This window comes from Muntiacus reevesi, chromosome 7 (assembly GCF_963930625.1).
Source record: "Muntiacus reevesi chromosome 7, mMunRee1.1, whole genome shotgun sequence".
NCBI classification, from domain to species: domain Eukaryota; kingdom Metazoa; phylum Chordata; class Mammalia; order Artiodactyla; family Cervidae; genus Muntiacus; species Muntiacus reevesi.
Genome location: NC_089255.1, coordinates 74781925 through 74804148, shown reverse-complemented (window position 1 = coordinate 74804148; position 22224 = coordinate 74781925). Strand labels below are relative to the sequence as shown.

The 22224-nt window shown below is 39.4% G+C and overlaps 1 protein-coding gene across 8 annotated transcripts in view; it reads right to left on the bottom strand.

Moving 5' to 3' along the window:
• Positions 1–8786: 8786 nt before the first annotated feature.
• FUT8 (fucosyltransferase 8) overlaps positions 8787–22224 on the bottom strand; it is a 495007-nt gene continuing 481569 nt past the window's right edge. For all 8 annotated transcript variants that reach the window (XM_065941788.1, XM_065941787.1, XM_065941792.1 and 5 more), the window contains 2 exons: positions 18340–18490; positions 8787–9793 (listed from right to left, as the gene is read on the bottom strand). In XM_065941788.1, the coding sequence (XP_065797860.1) occupies positions 9476–9793; positions 18340–18490 (469 nt within the window). In that variant the 3' untranslated portion in view covers positions 8787–9475. The remainder of the gene's footprint in view (positions 9794–18339; positions 18491–22224) is intronic.

The window sequence follows — 22224 nt, the reverse complement described above, 5'->3', positions numbered from 1 at the left end:
AACACCAAGGATCACTAAGTTACCCATGCTCTAATTATTCAAATGTACGTAGCTTTTTATATTAGGTTGTAACTTTCCAGTGCAGTTCACATGTGTACAGCTTTCCAGGTAAGACTGTAAGTTCTTTAAACTAATTTCATTCTAGTCAGGACCTACATTATTCTAGAACTATAGTAGCTGTCCAAAAAAAATGACTAGAGATTGATTTTACAGAGCTGTAAGCTTTACAAAGCAAATTCATGTCTACTTTTATTTTCTCAAAATAACAACAAACAGCTAATTAACTTACCTACATTTTAAAGGTAAGAAAATCGAGGCCTAGACAGATTATGCAGCTTAGGGGCAGAACCAGGTCTGTTGACTACAAGCAGAGTTTCCTTTCCATTCTGGCACTGGGACTGCTGCATATGGCTATACAGGGGGTGTGTGATGCATGTTGTAGACATTGCAGATTTGTAGCCTTATGTAATTTTCCTGGCAGATAGCAGTAAGAGTTTTGTTATACAAATAAATATATTACAATAACTGTCTACAGGAACACCTTCATCTAATTTGCACAAGGGCTTCCCAGGTGGTGCTAGTGGTAAAGAATCCGCCTGCAATGCAGGAGACATCAGGTTCAAACACTAGGTCAGGAAGATACTCAGGAGGATGCATGGCAACCCACTCCAGTATTCTTGCCTGGAGAATCCCTGTGGACAGAGGAACCTGGTGGGCTACAGTCCATGGGGTCACAAAGAGTTGGACACAACTGAAGTGACTTGGCACACATCTTATAGATGAGTGGAGGGTCTAATATACTATGCCCACAGCTTCCCAGGTAGCGCAGTGGTAAAGAACCCACCTGCCAGTGCAGGAGACGCAGGAGACGTGGGTTTGATCCCTGGGTTGGGAAGATCCCCTGGAGGAGAAAACAGCAATCTGGGCAGAGGAGCCTGGCGGGCTACAGTCCATGGAGCTGCCAAGAGTCAGATACGACTGAGCACACACACACACACAATACTACTTCCACAACCAGACTGAGCACACACACACACACACACACACACACACACACACACACACACACACACACACACACACACACACACACACACACACACACACACACACACACACACACACACTATACTACTTCCACAACCAGATTTTCCTCTGATGACTCAAACAGTATTTTGGAATATTGAGCTCCTCTGAATTATCAACTTGAAGCTAGACAGGACTGCTTAGAGCAGAGGTCAACAAACTTTTTCTGTAAAAGGTCAGACAGTAACTATTTTAGCCTTGTGGGCCACACAATCAGTCTTTGTCAGAACTACTAAACTTTGCTGTTGTAGTCTTTGAAAGCAGACATAAACAATATGTAAATAAACAGGTGTGTCTGGGTTACAGTAAAGTTCTACTTACAGAGAAAGGGTCTTAGGCTATAGCTTGCCAACTACTGACTTATAGAATGCTGGTTATCTGAATTATCAGTGAGAATTTCTTGATAGAGCATTACTTCAGTCAAACTGAACCTGAACAGATCAACAGATGTGTCCTCAACAGATGTGAAGCCAGGATGTGAAACTAGAGTTATCTGATTTCAAACTCCTTCTTCTTTAACTTGAACACACATATATCCTCATCCTTGGTGTGGTCACCCACCTGTATATGGTGATCAATTGTGAGGTATGTCTGCAAACAGTTACCAATGTTTATGGATATTACTTTAAAATAATGAGGTAGGTCAGAAGGGAGTCACACTCATTTTCTTGAATGGAACGAAAAGTCAGATCTAGTCCAGAGGGGGATATCACCTCCACTCTTGGCCTCCAAGGAAACTCTGACTTCTCAGTTCTTTTGGCTTTTGTTTCTACAAATTCCTCTTCCCTTGACTTAGATGAAAATAAAGCTATGATGCTATGAAAGAAGCTTTACCAGCATACAAAGGTAGGAAAGAAAAACAAAAGAGGAGTTTCTAAGTTTAAACAGATAGATTTACAAAGCCTGTTGTGTTACATAAGAAGTTAAGTCTCTTGATTGTAACTGAGATCCAGAAAAAGACCCAGTCAGCTGGTCTAGCAAATAGATAGGCCCTTGTTCTTCTTTGCTACCAGATTAAGCTGTCCAGTCTTCTAGCCAGGCAACTTCAGGCTGGCACCACTTATGACCCGGATGGAATTTCACTCTCTACAATGTGACCATAAATAAATGACCATTTTAGGAATTTAGGGCCGGAAGAAACTTGGAGATTATCTAACCCCTGTTACATGCTTGAAGTTCCCTTCAGCATCCAGCTCTGCTTGGACGCCCCTGAAAGGATAGGGAAGTGTTATCTAAATTAGCTTGTGTCATGATTAACAACACAATTTATTAGAAAGTTCTTTCATGTGTTGACCTGCTCTAACACTGCTGCTGCTGCATGTTGCGGTCACATAAAACAAGTCTACTTGCTGCTTCTCGCAGCAGCCTCGCCAGCACCTAAACACGCCACCACGGAGTACCCAGCACAGGATTCAAAGTGACATTCAAAATTCATATCAATGTATGACAAAACCCACTGAAAAAAAAAAAAAAAGATTCCAATGCCTTCCATCTGGAGACTTCTGTTTTTGAGGGGTAGGGTGGAGTGGGAGGGGTTGTCACAGCACTTTTATTGGCAACTAAATTCTCAAAGTCTTTAGTTACATCTCCAACAGGCTGACCTGAAGCACAAGTGACCTTCTAGATCTAAGCATAAACTATGTTTGTAAGCTGTACACGATGTGAAAAGTGAAAGCGTTAGTTGCTCAGTTGTGTCCAATTTGCTGCGACTTGCTAGGCTGCTCTGTCTATGAATTCTCCAGGCAAGAATAGTGGAGTGGGTACCCATTCCCTTCTCCAGGGGATCTTCCTGACCCAGGGAGTGGGTCTCCTGCACTGCAGGCAGATTCTTTACCGTCTAAGCCACCAGGGAAGCCCATACACTATGTTAGTATTTATTATTCAATGCACAGATTCTCAGCCCTGAGTATATGCTAGATTTACCTTTTAATTTCAATTTTTGAGCAACTTTTAGGGACCTTAATTCCCCCAAACAATATAATTTGCTGTTATCTCAGTTTTTAGTCACTAAAACTCATGATTAATAATGCAAAAAGAATAGTGGTAATAGCTCATATTTGTTGAGCTTTGTGCGAGGCACAAGCTAAGAGATTTTCACGTGTTAACTTGTTTAAACCCCACAAAAACTTTATGAGGTAGTTATGTACTAGTACTGTTTTCATTTAAAAGATGGTTAAGCAAAGGCACAGAAAAGTTACTTGCTCAAGGTCACAGTGCCGATAGGTAGAGGACTCAGGATTTGAACCCAACAAAACTGACAGGAGAACTTTTAACTACTACATCACATTGTTCCCATCACTGTCCTTCCTCAAAGCATTAATCAACTATGTGAACACGTCAGCCTAGAGCTCTATGACAAACCAGCAGACACTGAGTTAATCAAACCTTTTGAATAAATTCTCATGTAGCCTCAGCTGCTCTATTTTGTCCACAATAACAGTTACTGCCAAGCTGAAATCCTAGAGACAGTACGCAACACAGCATTCCTGGAGTGGTTAAAAGCCAGGCATTCTGCATTTGCATCCTGGCTCTGTCATGGGCAAAGCTTCAGTTTCCTAGTTAATAAAATGTAGTAATGACAGTACCCACTTTATGATTATGGTGATCATAAGTTAAGTACCTGGAGAAACCCCAGATACACAAAAAGTGCTCAATAAATGTTAGTTATTATTGTAATGCTCATTACTCTAAAGTGTATGAAAGTAAGAAATAGGATTAGTCTGATATGTCTGGTTTTTACATAGTTATTACTGTTAACTTTTTAATAATCTAGTTTGAAACCTTACTTAGGACTTGTCAAATTTATCAATATATATGGTGGTAGTCTCCTTGTTTTTAAAAATAAAAATATCTGCTCATTTTCAAGCATTTAGCACCTCTTAGTTCACCATAGTTTTTTAAAGACTACCAAAAATCCCCGTAAAAATTCCCCACAGTTTGCATCTGGCTTTTAAAAAATCCCCCCAAGTCTGCATCTGGCATAAATTAGGGTGTTACTGACAAGTTCCCAACCTCTACACTGTGAACCAGAGGCTTGAGGCATACGCTGATATCCTGCTCTCTGGGTGTGATGGGGAACAGCAGGGACTCCCTGTGGTGACAGCCCAGTTTATGGGCTGTAGAGTCATCAAGAGTCTGTGAACCTGCTGCAGGAAAGCAAGAGTGGTGGTCAGGGGAGCTGGTACACAGCCGCTGAGGACCCTCAAGACCAAGTCTGAGGGGGACTCAGGGCTTGAGCTATCACAGCAACAGCTGTCTTCAGCACGGTGAGTTACTTCCGCGCCCAGGATGAGGGCCAGCCGAGCAGACACTGTCCCAAAATCGGGACACACATAGCAACGGAACCTGAAAGCATGAAACATGAAAGATGGCTGTGAGCCATCTGACCAGTCCTTTCCGGAGACAGAGCCTTGCCATTAGCACTTTCCAGATTTAGCCCAGAGGTTGTAAACTAATGGACCAGGGACTTAAAGTAGCCACTGGTGTCTCTTCTGTACCCTTTTGTGTCTTACATTTTTAAATTAGATACTAGTATTTAAAATTTTGTATAAAAATAGATTTGGCTTCTCTTGAAAAACAAGGATCTGGCCACATTATGCCTTAGCACAATAATCCGCTGAGGCTGAGTAGCAGCTACCCAATTTAGACACGTGGAACCCAAACAGACAGTAATATTTACAAACTCTGATTAAATCCAAACAATTCAGTTCACAGAAGAAGAAAATGGAACTCTGAGAATGATGTGACATTCAATGGCAGAGACAAGATGGAAGGCCAGTTGTCCTCAAGCCCAGTTCAGAGATTTTCAGTATCACTGATCTTTCCTCTGGAGAATCTGAGGTACGGGGACGTATCAGCTTGTAGGCACTATGACAGGAGAAGCAAAACGGAGAACTGGTCTTCTGACTTTGCACACACTTAACTTCCCTTCATATTCTATGCTGGGCCAGAAAATTCTTAGGGGCGGCAATCCACTAGGGAGCTTAAGACTAGCCGGAAACCCCAAGTCCCAGCATTCCTCAGATTGATGACCACACCCACAGTCCAAACTATCTGTGCTCTTTGTACAAAGCAGTGCACATTCCCAGCCTCCACCAGATGCTCTCATGCCCAGCTGGGTGATAAACAAACATGCTGCTTTTTCTTGGTTAATGGCCTTTTCTCTACCCACACAGGCAGTTAGGGAACAATAGCCTCCACAGGACACTGACTCAAAAAAGGAGGAGAGGTTACAGTTACAGATGCCAGGTCAGTAGGAGCTCTGAACTCTCTTCCTGGCTCTCTTCCCAAAACATCAAATGGTCATGGCCATGACCTTAGATACACTGCTTTTTAAAAAAGTGCAGGTTCTGTTCTGATTGACACAGCTTTTAAGCAAAGGATGCCCTGGCCACATTCCCCTTGAGTATAAGGACACTGATTTGTTAAAAATCTTTGAAATGTTTAGCTTAAGTTAAATGCCCATGAATATACAGTATTAACAGCACCATTACATCTCAGATTCAGGCCTATATTACCTCAAACTGTCCAAGGGGACTGATGTTTCCTTGTTATCTGGGAGCTGCCAATGATAAAACTATAGTCTAAGTAATTAGTATAGGAACTGCATGAACAATGGAACAATAACAAAGGAACCATTCACATGAGATCATTTTCTGTAGACAGACAAACTCAAGTCTTAAGAATAAGGAGGGGAAAAAGTAGGTGGCAACTTAACTGGACTGCAGATGGCAAGGCTGAACAGCTAACTAGGTACTCAGAGATTCTGACTTGTATGAAGGAACCAGAAGAGAATGAACTGTTGAAGGGCAACTTCAAACATGCATAACGTCAGTGAACGTTGAAGCCAAAGAACTTGCCGTGGCCTGTGTCTGCCCTGCTAAGGATCCTGGAACAGCTTCTCCCTGTTTCCAAGACAGAGACTACTGTCAGGAACCAGTAATTGCAGAGGCAACTTCTCCTTCGTGCTTCCTTCTGGGCACTGCATTTTAAAAATTACCCAGAGTCTGCATCTGGCATAAATTAGGGTGTTATTGCCAAGTTCCCAAGCTATACAACTATTCTGTAGATTATTGATCCTGGCTATTGTACAGCCTCCCAGGAGAACAAATGAAGTATCAGGCAGTTGGCTGTGGTCAAAGAAGACATGTCTACTGTACTTCAAGTAAAAGAGATTTATTCTCACTGAGACAGAGGACATTCTTCTAGAGGCACCATTTAGACTCCAATACTTTTCCTGATTAAAGAATACACAGTGATTGCATTCTAACTAAAAGATGATGACAATAATCACCCCGTGAGATAGCTTTTTAGATGTGCTTTTTCTCTTATAAACTCTCAAGCTCCTCAGAAGCTGAGGCCATTCATGTTCTCAACAGGCTACACTCTATATGATAGGAAAAAATCTAAAGATCAGAGAGGGAAGCAACGAGTCTCATTCACTTGGGACACAAAGAAATCCTGGAAGAGAGCTGAGAGCACTTTGACAACAGGCATGAATTCTTTAAGTTCAGCTCAGTACTAAATCAGACTTGAGTGGCAGGACCAGGAAGAACTTTTTTAACTGTTTTTTTGTCTTTAGTGTGCAGGATGCTGGTATCCAAATTCAATGAGCCCAGGCTAATAACTTTGTTCTAGGTAAGGCTCTTTCAGAAATGGGTCTAGTAACAAGGAAAAGACCCAAATCTTCTTAATTTTGCCTTGGCCACTTGATCCAAAACCATGCAGACTTTTATTAAAGTACCAGATTTTCATGGAGAAATTAGAACAGTGGTGAAGAAATGTCAGTCCTCCCAACAGGGCAGCCTGTATGGCATGTACTTGATGATGTGCAAAAACGTGGCTCAGAAAAGTTTTTCAGAAGGTAGTGGTCAGTAGTATTCATTAGTAATTCACACCTGCAGGCTGAACAATTTGGTAGTTTTGTTTTGCTTTCTGCTTAAAGCTACTGGCTGCTTAGCTATTAGGTCAGAATCTAAACAGAGACTCTTCCCTCCCCCACCATACTTTTTCATTTTAAATCTCTGCTTCAGAGTTTCACTTCCTGCATGACAGAGTTTTAGCACCTACTGAACAGATCTTCCAATGGATAACAATGATCAACATTAGACAAAATAAGAAAAAGCCACTCAAAGCCACTGAAATAGCAGACAAACTCTGGAAAGAGGCTGAAACTTGGAAGAAGAGAAAGGTACAAGATGAGTTTTCCATTTTTATGGCTTTTAGGGTGGATAGAAAACTGCCATCTTTCTGGCTAAAGAAGCAGAGGACGTCACTGAATCAGAGCAATGACAGCTGCTGGAAAGTGAGGATGGAAATCTCAGAAGACAGAAAGCCAAAGAAAGGGCTTCAAATTCTACGTGTAAAATCTACTCTCATCTCTAGTTGACTCCTAAACCATATACATGTGGGGCAGACTCCAGGTAAAGATAAAATAATTTAGATTTTGTGCTTTTGCCCAAGACACGGCTTACAGTTTGAGTCCAATGAAGTTAAATATCTGCACAAGCAAAAACATCAGTGCTTTTCAGAGGAATATAACAGAATCTACAACATAAACACTTACAATATTCGAGATACAAGCCAAATTTACTTAATATTTGAATAACCAGAAAAATATGATTCTTTCTCTAGAGAAAAGACAAATAGAGACCAACTTTGAGATTAATTAGGTATTAGATTTAGCAGAAAAGGATTTTAAAGCAATTATTACAACTATGTTCAAAGAAGCAGAGGAAAATGAGCTCATAATAAATAAAAACAAGAGATCTCAGGAGAGGAAATAAAATCCCATGGTTACTGATGCTCTGATCACAAGTGAGATGAGAGTACTCGCATTTCCAAGTACCTCTGCTCAGCTGGAAATTTTTGTCTCAAATGACTTAAAAAACTAAATTGAAAATTGCTTACTGATACTAGACAGTTAGATCTGGGAGACTTAACTGGAAAAGTAGGAAGAATTTAGGGAAGTTTGGTGGGGATTTTTTATATACATTTTCATTTAGAGATGATGTGAAGGACAGAATTTTTTTGTCTAGGATTCCTAAAATTTAATACCAAGCCTGCTACTGGTTCCAACATGGATCAAAATTTTCTTTCAGAAGATAAAACAATGCTATGAAATACTCCTACCAGGCATATAAAAAGAGGCAGTTCGCTGAGAAGAGGAAGTGATCTTATAAGGAGAAAAGTGACATTCAGAGAGAAAGCATAGGGGGCATCAAAGCCTTGTCTTTTGAAGTGATTCTGATATAGAATTACTAAAAAGAAATACCTGGACGAGATAAATCCCAAGTTCATTTTTGGTCTCATACTGGCTCCCCTCTACTTTGTTCACCAAACTCTATATACTGTTGGTCACGCATTTCAGAAACAGAGCCAGCTTCCCAACACCACAGATTCCTGGTACTCTCAAACGCAGGACAGGAGAGCAAAGGGCACAAAATCACTTCTTGGCTGAAATAACAGGACTCGACTCACCAGAGCTGAGTGTTCTGAGCAACTCTATAACGTGCACCAGCTAAACTCAGCGTTCAGTGCTAAAATGGACCAATGACTCTCTGAGCTAAGCCATCCAATCCAAAACAGAAAAATAAAAAAGTAAAGCAGAAAAACTGCAAAACTCCTCTTTTTATCATCATTTTCCATTATAATGCTGACTACATCATCATCTGATATAAAATTCTAGAAACTCCACAAAATTCCTCTTTTTAAAATTTATTTTTTGTTATCAAAGAGAATGTCCAGAAACATTGAGTACTAAAGAATCTGTTCATGGCATTGTTTTACAAAAGTTCCTAATGGAGTGTGAATATTTTATTTTCTGTTGTATCCTTCACTTATTAATGATGAGGTGGATGAACCGGTGCAATTACTTAAAAAAAAAAAAAAATTCCAGACAAAAACATCCATTCTCATTCTGAATCTGTTGACTGGAGTGAATTCAGTGGTTACAATACCACCACTGGCTAAGAATCAAGCTCCCCTCAAGAGGGAACTATTCAAGTCATCTCATTTGGTCACACAGGTCTCTCAGGTATAGGCACCATGTTTGAAGTCTCACACAAAATGTCTGTGTCACTTAAATTACACAATGTGGCAGTGTTTGTTTCATGGGGACATAGTCTTGAAAGAAGGGGTAACGTAGAAAACAATCTGTTTGCATGTTATATGTGAGTACATTATTAGACTGTGCATGGGTTTAAGGGCACTGTAGCCCTTGTTAAAGAGCAATTCCACCAATGAAGCATCTGTCAGATCCCAGCTGCTCCTGATGCCGAAGATGTTGACTCATTTTAACCATGGGCTGTTAGGTTGGGGCCTTCTTCATCTACTGTTTGGCTCAAATGGTTTGAACTGAGTTTGGTGGTCTTTTTGGTCCATCTAAGCTTTATTTCTCAGCCTCAGGGTATGTGGGGTACTTGACTGTTTCTATCTTCTCTCGAACTTTGTAGGAGGGATACAGGCCCGTCCTTCCCAGTTTTCTGTTGACACCTTTAGAATAGCCATCCCAATGATTTCCAGCCACACCAATGATATCTCCAGGTTCCATGGGGATTTCATCTGCAGTTCGAGGTTCGTGAGGATAAATGGCAATCTGGTTGTGGGCATTTTGGCCTCCAAAATAGTAGATGTCATCCAAAGAATGGAAGTTTGCAGAGGCATCGGGATGCAGTGTCTGCATGATCTCATAAGCAACTCGACAGACCTTGGGAAAGCACGAAAAAAATATTTATTAGTACATGTAAGATCGCCTTCGTAGCAGTCTGAGAGCCCTTGCCAAAGAGACGAGGACCAAACTAGGACTGGGACTGAGAGAATGAGCCACAGGTTTTCAGTCCATTTGCTCTGAGATGATGGTACAAAGTCATTCTTCATTTCTTGGCCTGTATCTTTTTTTTAAACATAAAAGATAATTACAATTAGGATCTCGCAGAGAAAAAAAAGTATGTGTATATATAGTGCAAAGTATTTTGAGAATAAACACTTATTAAGAGCCACAGAGTGCTGGGCAAAAATAACATAGTCTGTGCCTTTGGTGAACTTAAGGTTCAGGATTATAATACTTTACACAAATGCTGCTGCTCCCTCTCTTTCATTCAGTGTTAATAAATCACATACTCTTTTCTGCTAATTTAGATCTGGTCTCAGAACCCTTCTCAACAGAAACTCATGCAATTACTGACAATCAACTATTGCCAAATGAGCTAAAACATATCTGCCACTTCTGTTCTGAAGAGTTTTATGTGTGATGTGTAGATAGCAGCAGTCTAGATTGAAACAAGACAAACTAGCCTTTGGGGAAGGTGCATCTACCTGATGCATTTAAGGCTACTTAAAATTTGATTCCTCTGTCCAAAGAACACCTACCACTCTCACTGGATGGCAGCTGAAATTCCACAGACTGAGCTTCCTTCCTTGAACTTCAGACTTGCTAATAAAGGTAAACTATCTTAATGGAGGTATAACATTTTAAGCAACTAACAAATATATTCATTATATAGTAAAAGGGCTTCAGAAACTTTTTAAGAATAAGTGAAAACAAAAGAGAATACTATCATTTTGCTTAGAAAATTCTTCCATTATATACTATGAATACAGGACTCAACTGAGGTCAAATTTTTCTACGTCTCCAGTTGTAGTTATCTCAGTTAATGAAGTTTTATTGTCCCTATATCAATACTTCTGCACATATTTAAAATGATGCTGGTAATAATTGTTAATCTTCTCAGTGGAGCAATTTAAGATACCCAGTAGTTCTTAAAAACTTTGGCATTCACAATATCAAAACTGAATTCTTAAGTGTTATGAGTAAATGAAATATGATTAGATTAATCATCAACTTAAGTCTTTAAAAAAATCTGAATTTCAGGAACTAGAGGGGCACTTTGTAAATGCCATGTGTAATTTGCAAATAAAACTAAGTTTAGATAGTATTTTTAATTTTGCAGATAGGGACTAACTCTAGTGCTAGGATTTCAACTAGACATAGAACCAAGAGAATAAGTTTGCTTTCAAATCTGCTACTTTGTCCACAAACTAATTTTACATTGGGAATGTCACAGTATGATTGACATCACTGGTAGAACACTGAAACTATAACAAAATGAGACTAAAAAGGATTTTGAACTTGAACTTCATATTTAGTCAAAGGTCCACACAGGGCATGCAAAATTAAGTGAAGACTTTGGAAAGAAAGAATATAAATAATTAAAACAAAGCAGCTCCAAGAATAGCAAAGTACAATAACAATGACAGAGGTTAATATTTACTGAGTTTTACTTAGTTTTTTCTGTCGAACATTGCTTCTAATGTCTAATTTAATTGTCAGGAATCCGTAATATTCTATCGTGTTTGTTTTATGGATGTCAAAGATCAGTTAAGAAAAATGGCCAGAGTTATACTATTATTAAGTGGCATATTCAGGTTTTGAACCTAGGTAGAATGTGTATATTTGTTAACTGCTAAGCATATTTTTTTCTTGCAGATCCTATTCTCCATGCTCACATTTTAGATAGCGTAAGGCCAAGGCAGGCCTTGGGAAAACCTGAGTCGTATTTTCAGGGCCCCTCCACCCCCTTTCCAATTATCCCTAGTCAGGGATGCTAGACCTTGTACTGCCTTGGAATGATCACAATGTCCATCACGGCAAAGGACCCTGATGTGTCTTCTCCTTTCACTAATTAACTTCTCATTCTCATAAAAACAACACTGTCTTCAGTCCCACACCCTTAGGAATGTGCTTTCTTTTGAGGGTATTCCTAATGATCAGTTTATGTTTGGTAGCAATAGTTACTCCAATACTTTGGTCACCTGATGCAGAGAGCCAACTCACTGCAAAAGACCCTGATGCTGGGAAAGATTGAAGGCAAAAGGAGAAGGGGGTGGCAGAGGAATGAGATGGTCAGACAGCATCATTAACTCAATAGACATGAATCTGAGCAAACTCCAGGAGATAGTGGAGGACAAAGGAGCCTGGCATAATGCAGTCCACAGAGTTGCAGAGCTGGTCCTGACTTAGTGTCTGAACAACAACAACACAATCAATACTTGTTGATGTATGAACCTGATGGATAACATACATACTTTTTTAAGCCAAAGAAATGACAAATGGTAGAGCTTTCAGATAAAGAGGTGGGCCAGTAAAAGGCTCCTTCTTATAATAAGGGCAATAATGAGAGCAGCTGAGCCTACTGACCACTGTTCTAATAGCTGGGCTTGTACACACACTTTTTCTCAACTCATTTAACCCTCACAACAACCCTATGAATTGGCTACTATTATATTTATATTTTATAGCTGAAGAAACTATACCAAAGAAAGATTAATTTTCAAAAATTAAACAAAATGAATAAAGGGGTTAGTAAATGGCAGAATACTTTGGCCACCTGATGTGAAGAACTGACTCACTGGAAAAGACCCTGATGCTGGGGAAGACTGAAGGCGGGAGGAGAAGGGGACAACAGGGAATGAAATGGTTGGATGGCATCACCGACTCAACGGACATGAGTTTGAGTAAGCTCTGGGAGTTGGTGATGGACAGGCAAGCCTGGCATGCTGCAGTCCATGGGGCTGCAAAGAGTTGGACACGACTGAGTGACTGAACTGACCTGACTGAAATGGCAGAAATGTAATTAGGACTCTGTCTCTAAACCACACACTGAACTGCCTTGGAGTGTTAGGATAAGAACCGAGAATAGTCCCTGCCTCAAAGTAGCCATTCAATAAGTACCTTCTGAATGAATACTGCTCCATGTATAACACTAGTCCAGCAGCTGAGATGCAAGTCCACTGGTGATATTAATCCTTAAGATTCATATATAACATTCTGAGTAATTAATTTTTTTCTCTATGTTAACCAGGGGGCAATTTACTGTAAAGAGTTAGAAAGCTGACTATAGTGTCAATGTTTGCATTTAATCACTCTAGGTGTCCTCTCTGGGCTTTACAAATCCAAATCACATAGCAGGTAAATGACGCCTTCCAGCTGATGTCAATACTCATCTTTGATACTTGACAGGTAGCATGATTGAGAGGAGTAGTCTCTATGGTTTGCAAAGCAGTGGATGGCCACATGTAATATGCTTTATTTCACTCCCTGTTGATGTGTCACTGTATTGTTTTTAGAACACGACTAAGCACACAGTTATGAGTAAGAGCAAAAATCCTGCCAAAGGATAAAACATAGATATGACTGTATTAAAAAAAAATTTAAAAAGGAAGGAAAGTCCAAAGAAAGTCTGAATTTTGTCCCTAACAACCAGCTGAGCTTTGCGTGAACCTCCAAAGCTTTCTGAGAGCAGATGGGATATAGGTTTTCTGTCAAAATAGATGGGGCCAGAAAGATCTCCCAAGTGTGAAAGGCTGGAAGTGGGCTCGTGTTTCTCTGTGTGAGGCTGGGGTATCTGTGTTTTTACTGTAAACTGCTCTATTCTGCTCTTCAGTGAGAGGACAGTATCCACTGCTGTTTCATAACCACACCTCCATGGAGATCCGTATCCAGAGCTGTCTGTCTGGAAATAAAATCAATCAGTGCCTGGCTTCTCCTTCTGGGCTTTCCAAAATCTGATGCAAAGTGTGACGAAGCCAGTTGTGTTGTATGTGATTTGCAATGAAACAAAAGAAAATGCCACAAGAATGTTGCATTAAGTGCCACACAGGAAGTGTCTCAGGGGGAAAAAAATTTGTCCTATGGTGATTTTCATGACTGAAAAACTACTGAACAAATACCAACTGCTCCTTAAAAAATGTCGATTACCTATAGTCTTTAAAATGGTCATCTACAACCATTTTTGTAAATGAGATTCCAAGTGATAAAACCTGATTCTAAAACTTGATAGGTAGTATTAAAAAAAAAACAAAACTCATCCAATATTTTGCCCATCTATAACTGAGTGAGCTGTCAACTGCTGTTATTTCTCCAAATGTAATTTCTTTGCTTCAGATGATTTCATTAAATATGAAAATAAATGACATAGTAGATGCTTAGGGCATACACAACTTCCAGTAACACAGAACAAGGTTAGAGTATTTGGTAGAATAGTCTGGAATGTGACTCACTGCATAGCTTTCAAAACTTAGTTGATGTTCTTGAAAAATACTGCCTCCATATTTCAGACTAAATGCTAAAGCTTGTTTTCCTCCATTTATGAAGCTTTTAGGACAAACCTGGCTTTGAGAAACAGCTTTGATGAAGGAATTCAGAAAACCAAGAGTAACAACAGTAACAAAATTAGAGAGCAGAGTCATATTCTTGGCTTTTAAAAACTTTTCACTTAAGGAGAGAGAATTCCCAAACCTTATTTGTGGATATAAAACCAAGGATGTTTAGAAGCCCTCAGGCTGAGAAGAATGGATCCAAAACCTTATAAAGAATCCTGATTAAGGAGTCATGACATTTCTGCCTGTAGTTTCTCAAATATCAACCAGGCCTTGCAATTTCCTTCCAACAATGCATTTTACTCTTCCAGGATTTTCTACAATAGCACACCGTCAACAGATAAACTCTCACTTGTTATATAGCATAAATGCTCTCAAAGGGTAGTAGCATACAGGAGACAGAAAGTTTACATGACTGAAACTGTAGAATTGCCAAAGCATTATGAAGAAGAGTCTAAACTTTATTCCTCCTCATCATCTCTTGAAATGAGATTACCATCAAGGAAAATTTGAAAGTTGGTTGTCCATGTTTTATTCTGTGCTGAGATTTGGTTCTCATTGTTTTATTTTCTTGTCCCCCTTCCCACTTTCTAGCATGCCTGTGGCATATGTAAGAAGGCCTGCAGATTAATTTCCCTAAAGTTAAAACCATACACAAGTTCACCTACATTTGCTACAGCAAATACTGCTACTTAATCACTCACCCTTTGGGAATGAAGAGTTTTTGTTTTTTAAAATTCATTACATGGTGATGCTGTCCTTCAATAAGCTAAATAAAATTAAAATGGTGCCTTGGCATAGAAACTAATATGCTGAATGTTACTGTTTGTTCTTCTTTATGAAGAACTGTTACATGTATCAGTGCACACAATGACTAGGGGGACCCTACACATCACCTGTGACCGTAAGTAGAGGTAATGGTGTCCTTGAATAGCATGTTTCATGTTCCTTCTAAAATGTGAGAACATATAGTCTGAAATGGGGCCATGTGAAAAAGAGCTGCTCAAATAAATACTGTAGAGTCTAACAGGCAAAAATAGTCCTATACCTATTCCTATATAAATAATAGCAGGTAACATTGCATTTAACATATTGCTCAGTACTATTCTCAGTGCTTTTTACCTATAATAACTCTTTAATCCTCACAAAAACTTTAGGCAGTAGGTATTATTATTACTATTATTACAGGAAGGGGAAAAAAAAAGTCAGTGATAGTCTAAGTAATTCGTTCAAATGCCACAGTCACTAAGTGGTCAAGGTTGGATTTAACACCCAGGTAGTGTGACCCCAGAACCTACAATGCCTCATTCTTGTTCCCTGCCTTGAGAAGTTAAAGGTTTGACACTTACGCCATCAGTGAGTTCTTCTCAAACTCCACTGCTGCGGTTGTTGAGACATTTTGGGGGCATTTTTCTAAAAAAATCCCAATTTTGATTTATGGCAAGGAAACCTCTATGAGTCAGCAACCAACTGTACTCACACTATAAAAATATTAAACTGTATCAAATGCCTTTATACTAAAAATATTTTCAAAAAATACTGAAGTGCAAGTAAGCTCAAAGATTTATCACCAAGTGTGGAATTATTCCACAATATCAAACACTAGAGCCATTAGTCATCAAGAAAGGAGGTGATTACATTTAGCAAACTGCTACTCATTATATAAATATAAGGTATTTTTACTATTACACTTTTATTCTGAATCCTAACATTAAATGTCTGAGATATTTAAATCTATTTTGGGACATGAAATATTGGTTCAAATGAGGAGAGTTCTTTTGGATGAATTTTGACTTGCCAAGAGTTCTAACAAACAATATAATATATAATCACGAATCTTATTCCTTCAGACACAATCAGACCTCTCAGCACTCTTTCTTCATATAAACTGTCTTTCTGGATCTGAGGTCTGAAGAACACACTATATTACACATAGAATAGAACAAAGAAGTATGAACAATATGCTTTTCAAATCTGGATAGGTTTCCATTATCATGAAGTGACAGAGCTCCTGACTTTTGGGTCAAAAGAGTTATGAGGCTATAAGGATCAAAAATTCTATAGCATATCACTAAAAAAGAATTAAAAAAAAGAAGATTTTTCTTTCCAGAATGAGCCCTAACAGCCTAATTAAGGAGAGTTGGAAGAAAGGAAGCAAAATGCAGAGCACTTGTAAGTCTCACCATCTACCTACATGTAAGGTTTGCCAATGTTTAGACATGCTTTATTTAATTTCCAGTGTGTGTGCATGTGTTCAGTCACTCAGTTGTGTTCGACTCTTTGCAACCCCATGGGATTATGTAGGCAAAGATAAGCTCCTCTGTCCATGGGGCTATCTAGGCAAAAATACTGGAGTGGGTTGCCATTTCCTCCTTCAGGGGGATCTTTCCAATCCAGGTATTGAACTGGCATCTCCTGCATTAGCAGGTGTATTCTTTTACCACTGAGCCACCTGGAAAGCCCCTTATTTAATTTTAGAGCTTTATAATTAGAGCAGCGGTTCTCACAAGGATGATTTTGCCCTCCCATTTCTCCCACCTGGGACATTTGGCAATGGTCTGGAAACACTGTTGGCTGTTACAACTTGAGATGAGGGTCTACTGGCCACGGATGCTGCTAAGCATGCTACAGTGCACAATACAATGGCCCACAACAACTCATCCAGCTCCCAAAGTCAATGGTGACAGGCTGAGAAACCCTGGGCTGAAGGAACAGACTTCAGGCCTAAAATTTATGCCTAAGGAGGAGGTGGTGCATCTGGAAAAGTCATTCTTGATTCAATCACTCTAACAACAACCATTCGAAAATGTGTTATTTGCACCTGTTGATCACACAGGCACATAGCCAGATTATCAAAAGCAGTTGAGAGGGACTAGGTAGTTACAATGCCTCCCCCCACCTCCCGTAAGAATAGAAAAAGGACCTTCTCAATGATAGGAACCTAACCCCACTTAGGGAGAAATATCAGCTATGGATGCCTTTGTGTTTCCCTTCTGATGGGGACTGCTGCTTTGTGACTCGAGTTCTGGGTAGCTGTCTTTGGGTCTTAAGTTGTAGTCTTATTCCACACTGAAGGAATTCATACAGCCTTTGTGGGGGTAAGTATCTTTCCAACAATCATATCACCACACCATTGTGATAAAGTGCATTGTCACATAATAAAAACTGGCTATTTTCTTTATACTCTCTGCAGTATATTCCCATGTAAATGACATGACTTTCCTTTTCACATTTTCTTTTCTCTGCTTCTTCAAGCTTTCAGGCATATATTTATCTTACATGGTTTATATTTCTTGGTAATTATTCCATGTGAATATTTTGCTCACTAGATTCTGGACCAGGCTAAGATCTGTATCTTCAATCCCATGAAATTCCCTCTACCCCAGCATAGATCTGAGCACAAACAACCATTTAATAGCTTGTTGAATAAACTAACCAATAATATGCACATAAATAAGAGAGCTGAATAAAATCCATGACAAATATTCCTATGTTGATATTCCACTGGGCAAATAAGGCTGATTGGACACTCATAAAAACACATACACCAAACCAATAACATATACTTTTTCTATAACAGTTAAACTCAAAGGATGATTATAAGATGGTACTGCTTAAATATATTGTACTGTTTCTTGCTAGGTAGAAATGTAAAAGGAATTACATTTTCTCTTTCTTATTTTCTACAAAGCAATGAAGTAAAGCAAAATGCTGAGCATTTAAGTCTCTCAGTATCAGTCCACTGATGTGTAGAAATGGATGGATTCCAGTTACATATTGATTGAATGCAAAATCAGAAAGTATTAAGTAAACTTATACTTGCTGTTTCTGTTAAATGCTGTGAATAAGCCAAATACTTTACAACAACCCCAGTAGCTGGCTTCATTAGAGATGTATTCAACAATTGCTTGCAAACAACTGAATGTTCAATGTAATCAAAAAGCTATGCTTTCTGGAATCTTCTCGTCTTTTCACAAAAGAGATCATTTCTCAATATTAAAATGTTGCACTTGAATCATGATAACATTTTTAAAAAAGATCCAAGAACTTCCTTACCTAATATAACCAGAGTATTGACCATTTAAAAATGCTTACCTGGGATGAAAACGTACACACCAGGAAGTCTGCCTGGGAGAGAAAGTGTATATCCAGGATCACACCTCGAAGTGAATTTTCTGTGTATCGATTGTGCAGTCCAGCTGACCAAGAGATAGAGTTATCACTAATAAATTCATAATTGGGGTACCTAGAAAAAGAAACAAAATCACTGAAATCACACAATTCTGTCAGGAAGTAGTAGCCTATCACCAGGAGGGGGACCTCGTTTACAGTTGTGCCTCTCTCTCCAACAGTAAGGAGAGCTTAACTCTGGCACTCAATAGAGTAGCTGACAAAGCAGCTTTGAATCCACCGATGGGGCAGCAACCACTCTGGGGTGTCCTGTATGTTAGAAGCTATTGGCATGTCCTATAAAGTACACATATGCATCAGAATGTCCCTGTCAATTTAAGAAATAATTGAAAACAGAAATTTCTTTCTTTGAAGAAGTGACCTTGAAGAGCTTTTTCAACCTGCTTTCATTTTTTTTTTCACATCAACACATTTTCATTTTATGCATTCCTCTCCCACTTTTATCCTTAAACTATCTTTTTCATCTTTTTAAAAGTGTAATTTATACATTGTCTTTTTCTTCCAGTTGTACTGATATGTAATTGACATACAGTACCGTATAAGGCACAATGAACCAACTTACACACATCACGAAATGGTTACCACAATGAGTTCAGTCACTATCCCTCATCTCCTAAAGAGACAACATTTTTTAAAAAGGAAAAAAAAAATTTTTCCTTGTGATGAAAACTCGGGATATAATGTCTTAACAACTTTCAATTGCTGTGGCTAGTACATTCAACACTATGTTGAATAAAAAGTGGTGAGAGTGGTCATCTTTGTCTTCTTTCTGATCTTAGAAGAAAAACTTTCAGCTTTTCACTGCTGAGTATTATGCTAGCTGTGGGATTGTCATATATTACAGCCTTCGTTATGTTGAGGTATGTTTCTTCTACACCCACTTAGTTTAGAGTTTTATTATAAATAAATGTAGAATTTTGTCAAATACTTTTTCTGCATCTATTGAGATGATCATATGATTTTTATCCTTTGTTAATGTGTGTAGCACTGATGGATTTGCAAATATTGAACTATCCTTGCATCCACAAGAACATGGTGTATGATCTTTTTAATGTATTGTTGGATTCAGCTTGCTAACATTCTGTTAAGGATTTTTGTATCCTATCAATGATATTGGTCTGTAAGTTTTGATTTTTGTGGCATCTTCGTTTGGTTTTTTAATCAGGGTGACCTTTGCCTTGTAGAATGAGTTCAGAAGTCATCTTCAATTTTTGGAAGTACAGGCATTAATTCTTCTTTAAATATTTCATAAAATTCACCAATGGGGCCATCTGGTCCTGGACTTTTGTTTGTTGGAAGCTTTTTGATTAATCCTGATTCAGTTCCATTACTGGTAATTGATTTGTTCATATTTTCTATTTCTTCCTAATTTAGTCTTAGGAAACTGAAAATTTCTAGCAATTTATCCACTTCTTCTAGGTTGTCCATTTTTCACGTATAGTTGTTTGCAGTAATCTCTTTTGATCCTTTGATTTCTGTGGTGTTGGTGTGAATAGACTGCTCATCTATGCTTTGCTTAGTACTTTTGGGGTTTGTTCTTTTGTTTGAAACACATTATTTGTCACCTCATTTTTGCTTAACTCTCTGTGTTTATTTTCATATATTATTAGGCAGGCCAGTTATGTTTTCTGTTCTTGGAGAAGTGAGCTTATGTAGGAGATGTCCTGTGGGGTCTAGCTACATACTCCCCTCTGGTCAACAGAGGTTGTATGTGGGCTGAGGGGGCACGTCTGTGGTGGTGGGGCCAACTACTGTGGGCAGGCTGGTAGGCAGGGCTAGCTCTCAGCTCAGTTGGCTGCCATGTCCTGCCTTATGTGGGGGCTGCTAACGACACAGCTGGCTACATGGTCTGGGGAATCTTAGGGCTGGTGCCAGCCCACTGGTGGATTGGGCTGGGTTCTGGTCTCCTGATTGCAGGTCTGCAGGCCCTAAGGCTGGTCTGGTCTTGTTGGTGGGCAGTGCTAGGTCCCAGCACAGCTGGCTTTGGGGCCTGGGGATCCCAGTACTGGAGGCAATCAATTAGTGGGCACATAACCCCCAGGGCTAACAGGCTAGAAGGAGGACTTGAAAATGGAGCTTGCTAGCACCAGGGCCTGTGAGGCAGAATGAGCTCCCCACTGCCTGTGGCCAGGGTCTGTAACCTCAGGGGGAGTCCCAGTTACCTTCTGCTACTCCAGGAGGCTCCAACCTGCTTTCAAATTTGGTCATTGAGTTTTTCCTTTAGAATATAAATATCATGATTAAATCTCACTTAACTTTTTAGTTTAGAATTTGTGATACTTCAGACTTGTCTCCTTTAACCTCCATATATGTAGGTCTGGCATGCATGCATGCTCAGTCTCTTCAGTCGTATCCGACTCTTAGCAACCCCAGGGACTGTAGTCCACCAGGCTCCTCTGTCCATGGATTTCCCAGCCAAGAATACTGGAGTAGGTAGCCATTTCCTCCTCCAAGGACTCTTCCCAACCCAGGGATCAATTCCACGTCTCCTGCATTGCAGGTGGATTCTTTACCGCTGAGTCACTGGTGAAGCCCTAATCCCCATAAGCACCATCTTAACAAATAATGGTGATAAAGAAACTATTCTAATAAATTTATGTAAGCAAACTCCCTGTAGATGTCCACCAACTAATACTGTGGTACTCCTGAGAGGATATGTGTTAAAAATATTGAAACAGGATGTGTTTAAAAAGTCTACCATATATTCAAATGATTCTACTCTGAACCAGAGGTTTAATTATATTTTAATATAGAGTGAATAAATTTTCTCAGTACATGTGATAGATCACAGTTAAGTTGTAAACTTTGGGAAGTTACATGCAAAAGGGATAATCATTGTACCTATTTTATATAATTTTTTAATAATTAAATTAAGCACTGTAAACAGCTTAGAGGAGTATCTGGTATACAGGAAATGCTCAATAAATTTAGCTAATCAACTAGCTGTGACTGTCAAACATTCTTTCCCCAGACAACCACTTGGTTTTGTCTCTTAGTTCTTCCTTGTATTATCTCTGCTCTAATGCTGACTTGTTAGTGAGGAGTTTGGCAAACCTTAACCTTTCTACTTGCTTAATTTTTCTCCATGGTTCTTTTTATCACTGGACATAATATATAGTTCAGTTCAGTAGCTCAGTCGTGTCCGAATCTTTGCGACTCATGAATCGCAGCACGTCAGGCCTCCCTGTCCATCACCAACTCCCGGAGTTTACTCAAACTCATGTCCATCGAGTCGGTGATGCCATCCAGCTATTTCATCCTCTGTTGTCCCCTTCTCCTCCTGCCCCCAATCTCTCCCAGAATCAGGGTCTTTGCCAATGAGTCAACTCTTCGCATGAGGTGGCCAAAGTACTGGAGTTTCAGCTTCAGCATCAGTCCTTCCAATGAACACCCAGGACTGATCTCCCTTAGGATGGACTGGTTGGATCTCCTTGCAGTCCAAGGGACTCTCAAGAGTCTTCTCCAACACCACAGTTCAAAAGCATCACTTCTTCGGTGCTCAGCCTTCTTCACAATCCAACTCTCACATCCATACAGGACCACTGGAAAAACCATAGCCTTGACTAGATGGACCTTTGATGACAAAGTTATGTCTCTACATTTTAATATGCTATCTAGGTTCATCATAACTTTCCTTCCAAGGAGTAAGCATCTTTTAATTTCATGGCTGCAATCACCATCTGCAGTGATTTTGGAGCACCAAAAAATAAAGTCTGACACTGTTTCCACAGTTTCCCCATCTATTTCCCATGAAGTGATGGGACCAGATGCCATGATCTTAGTTTTCTG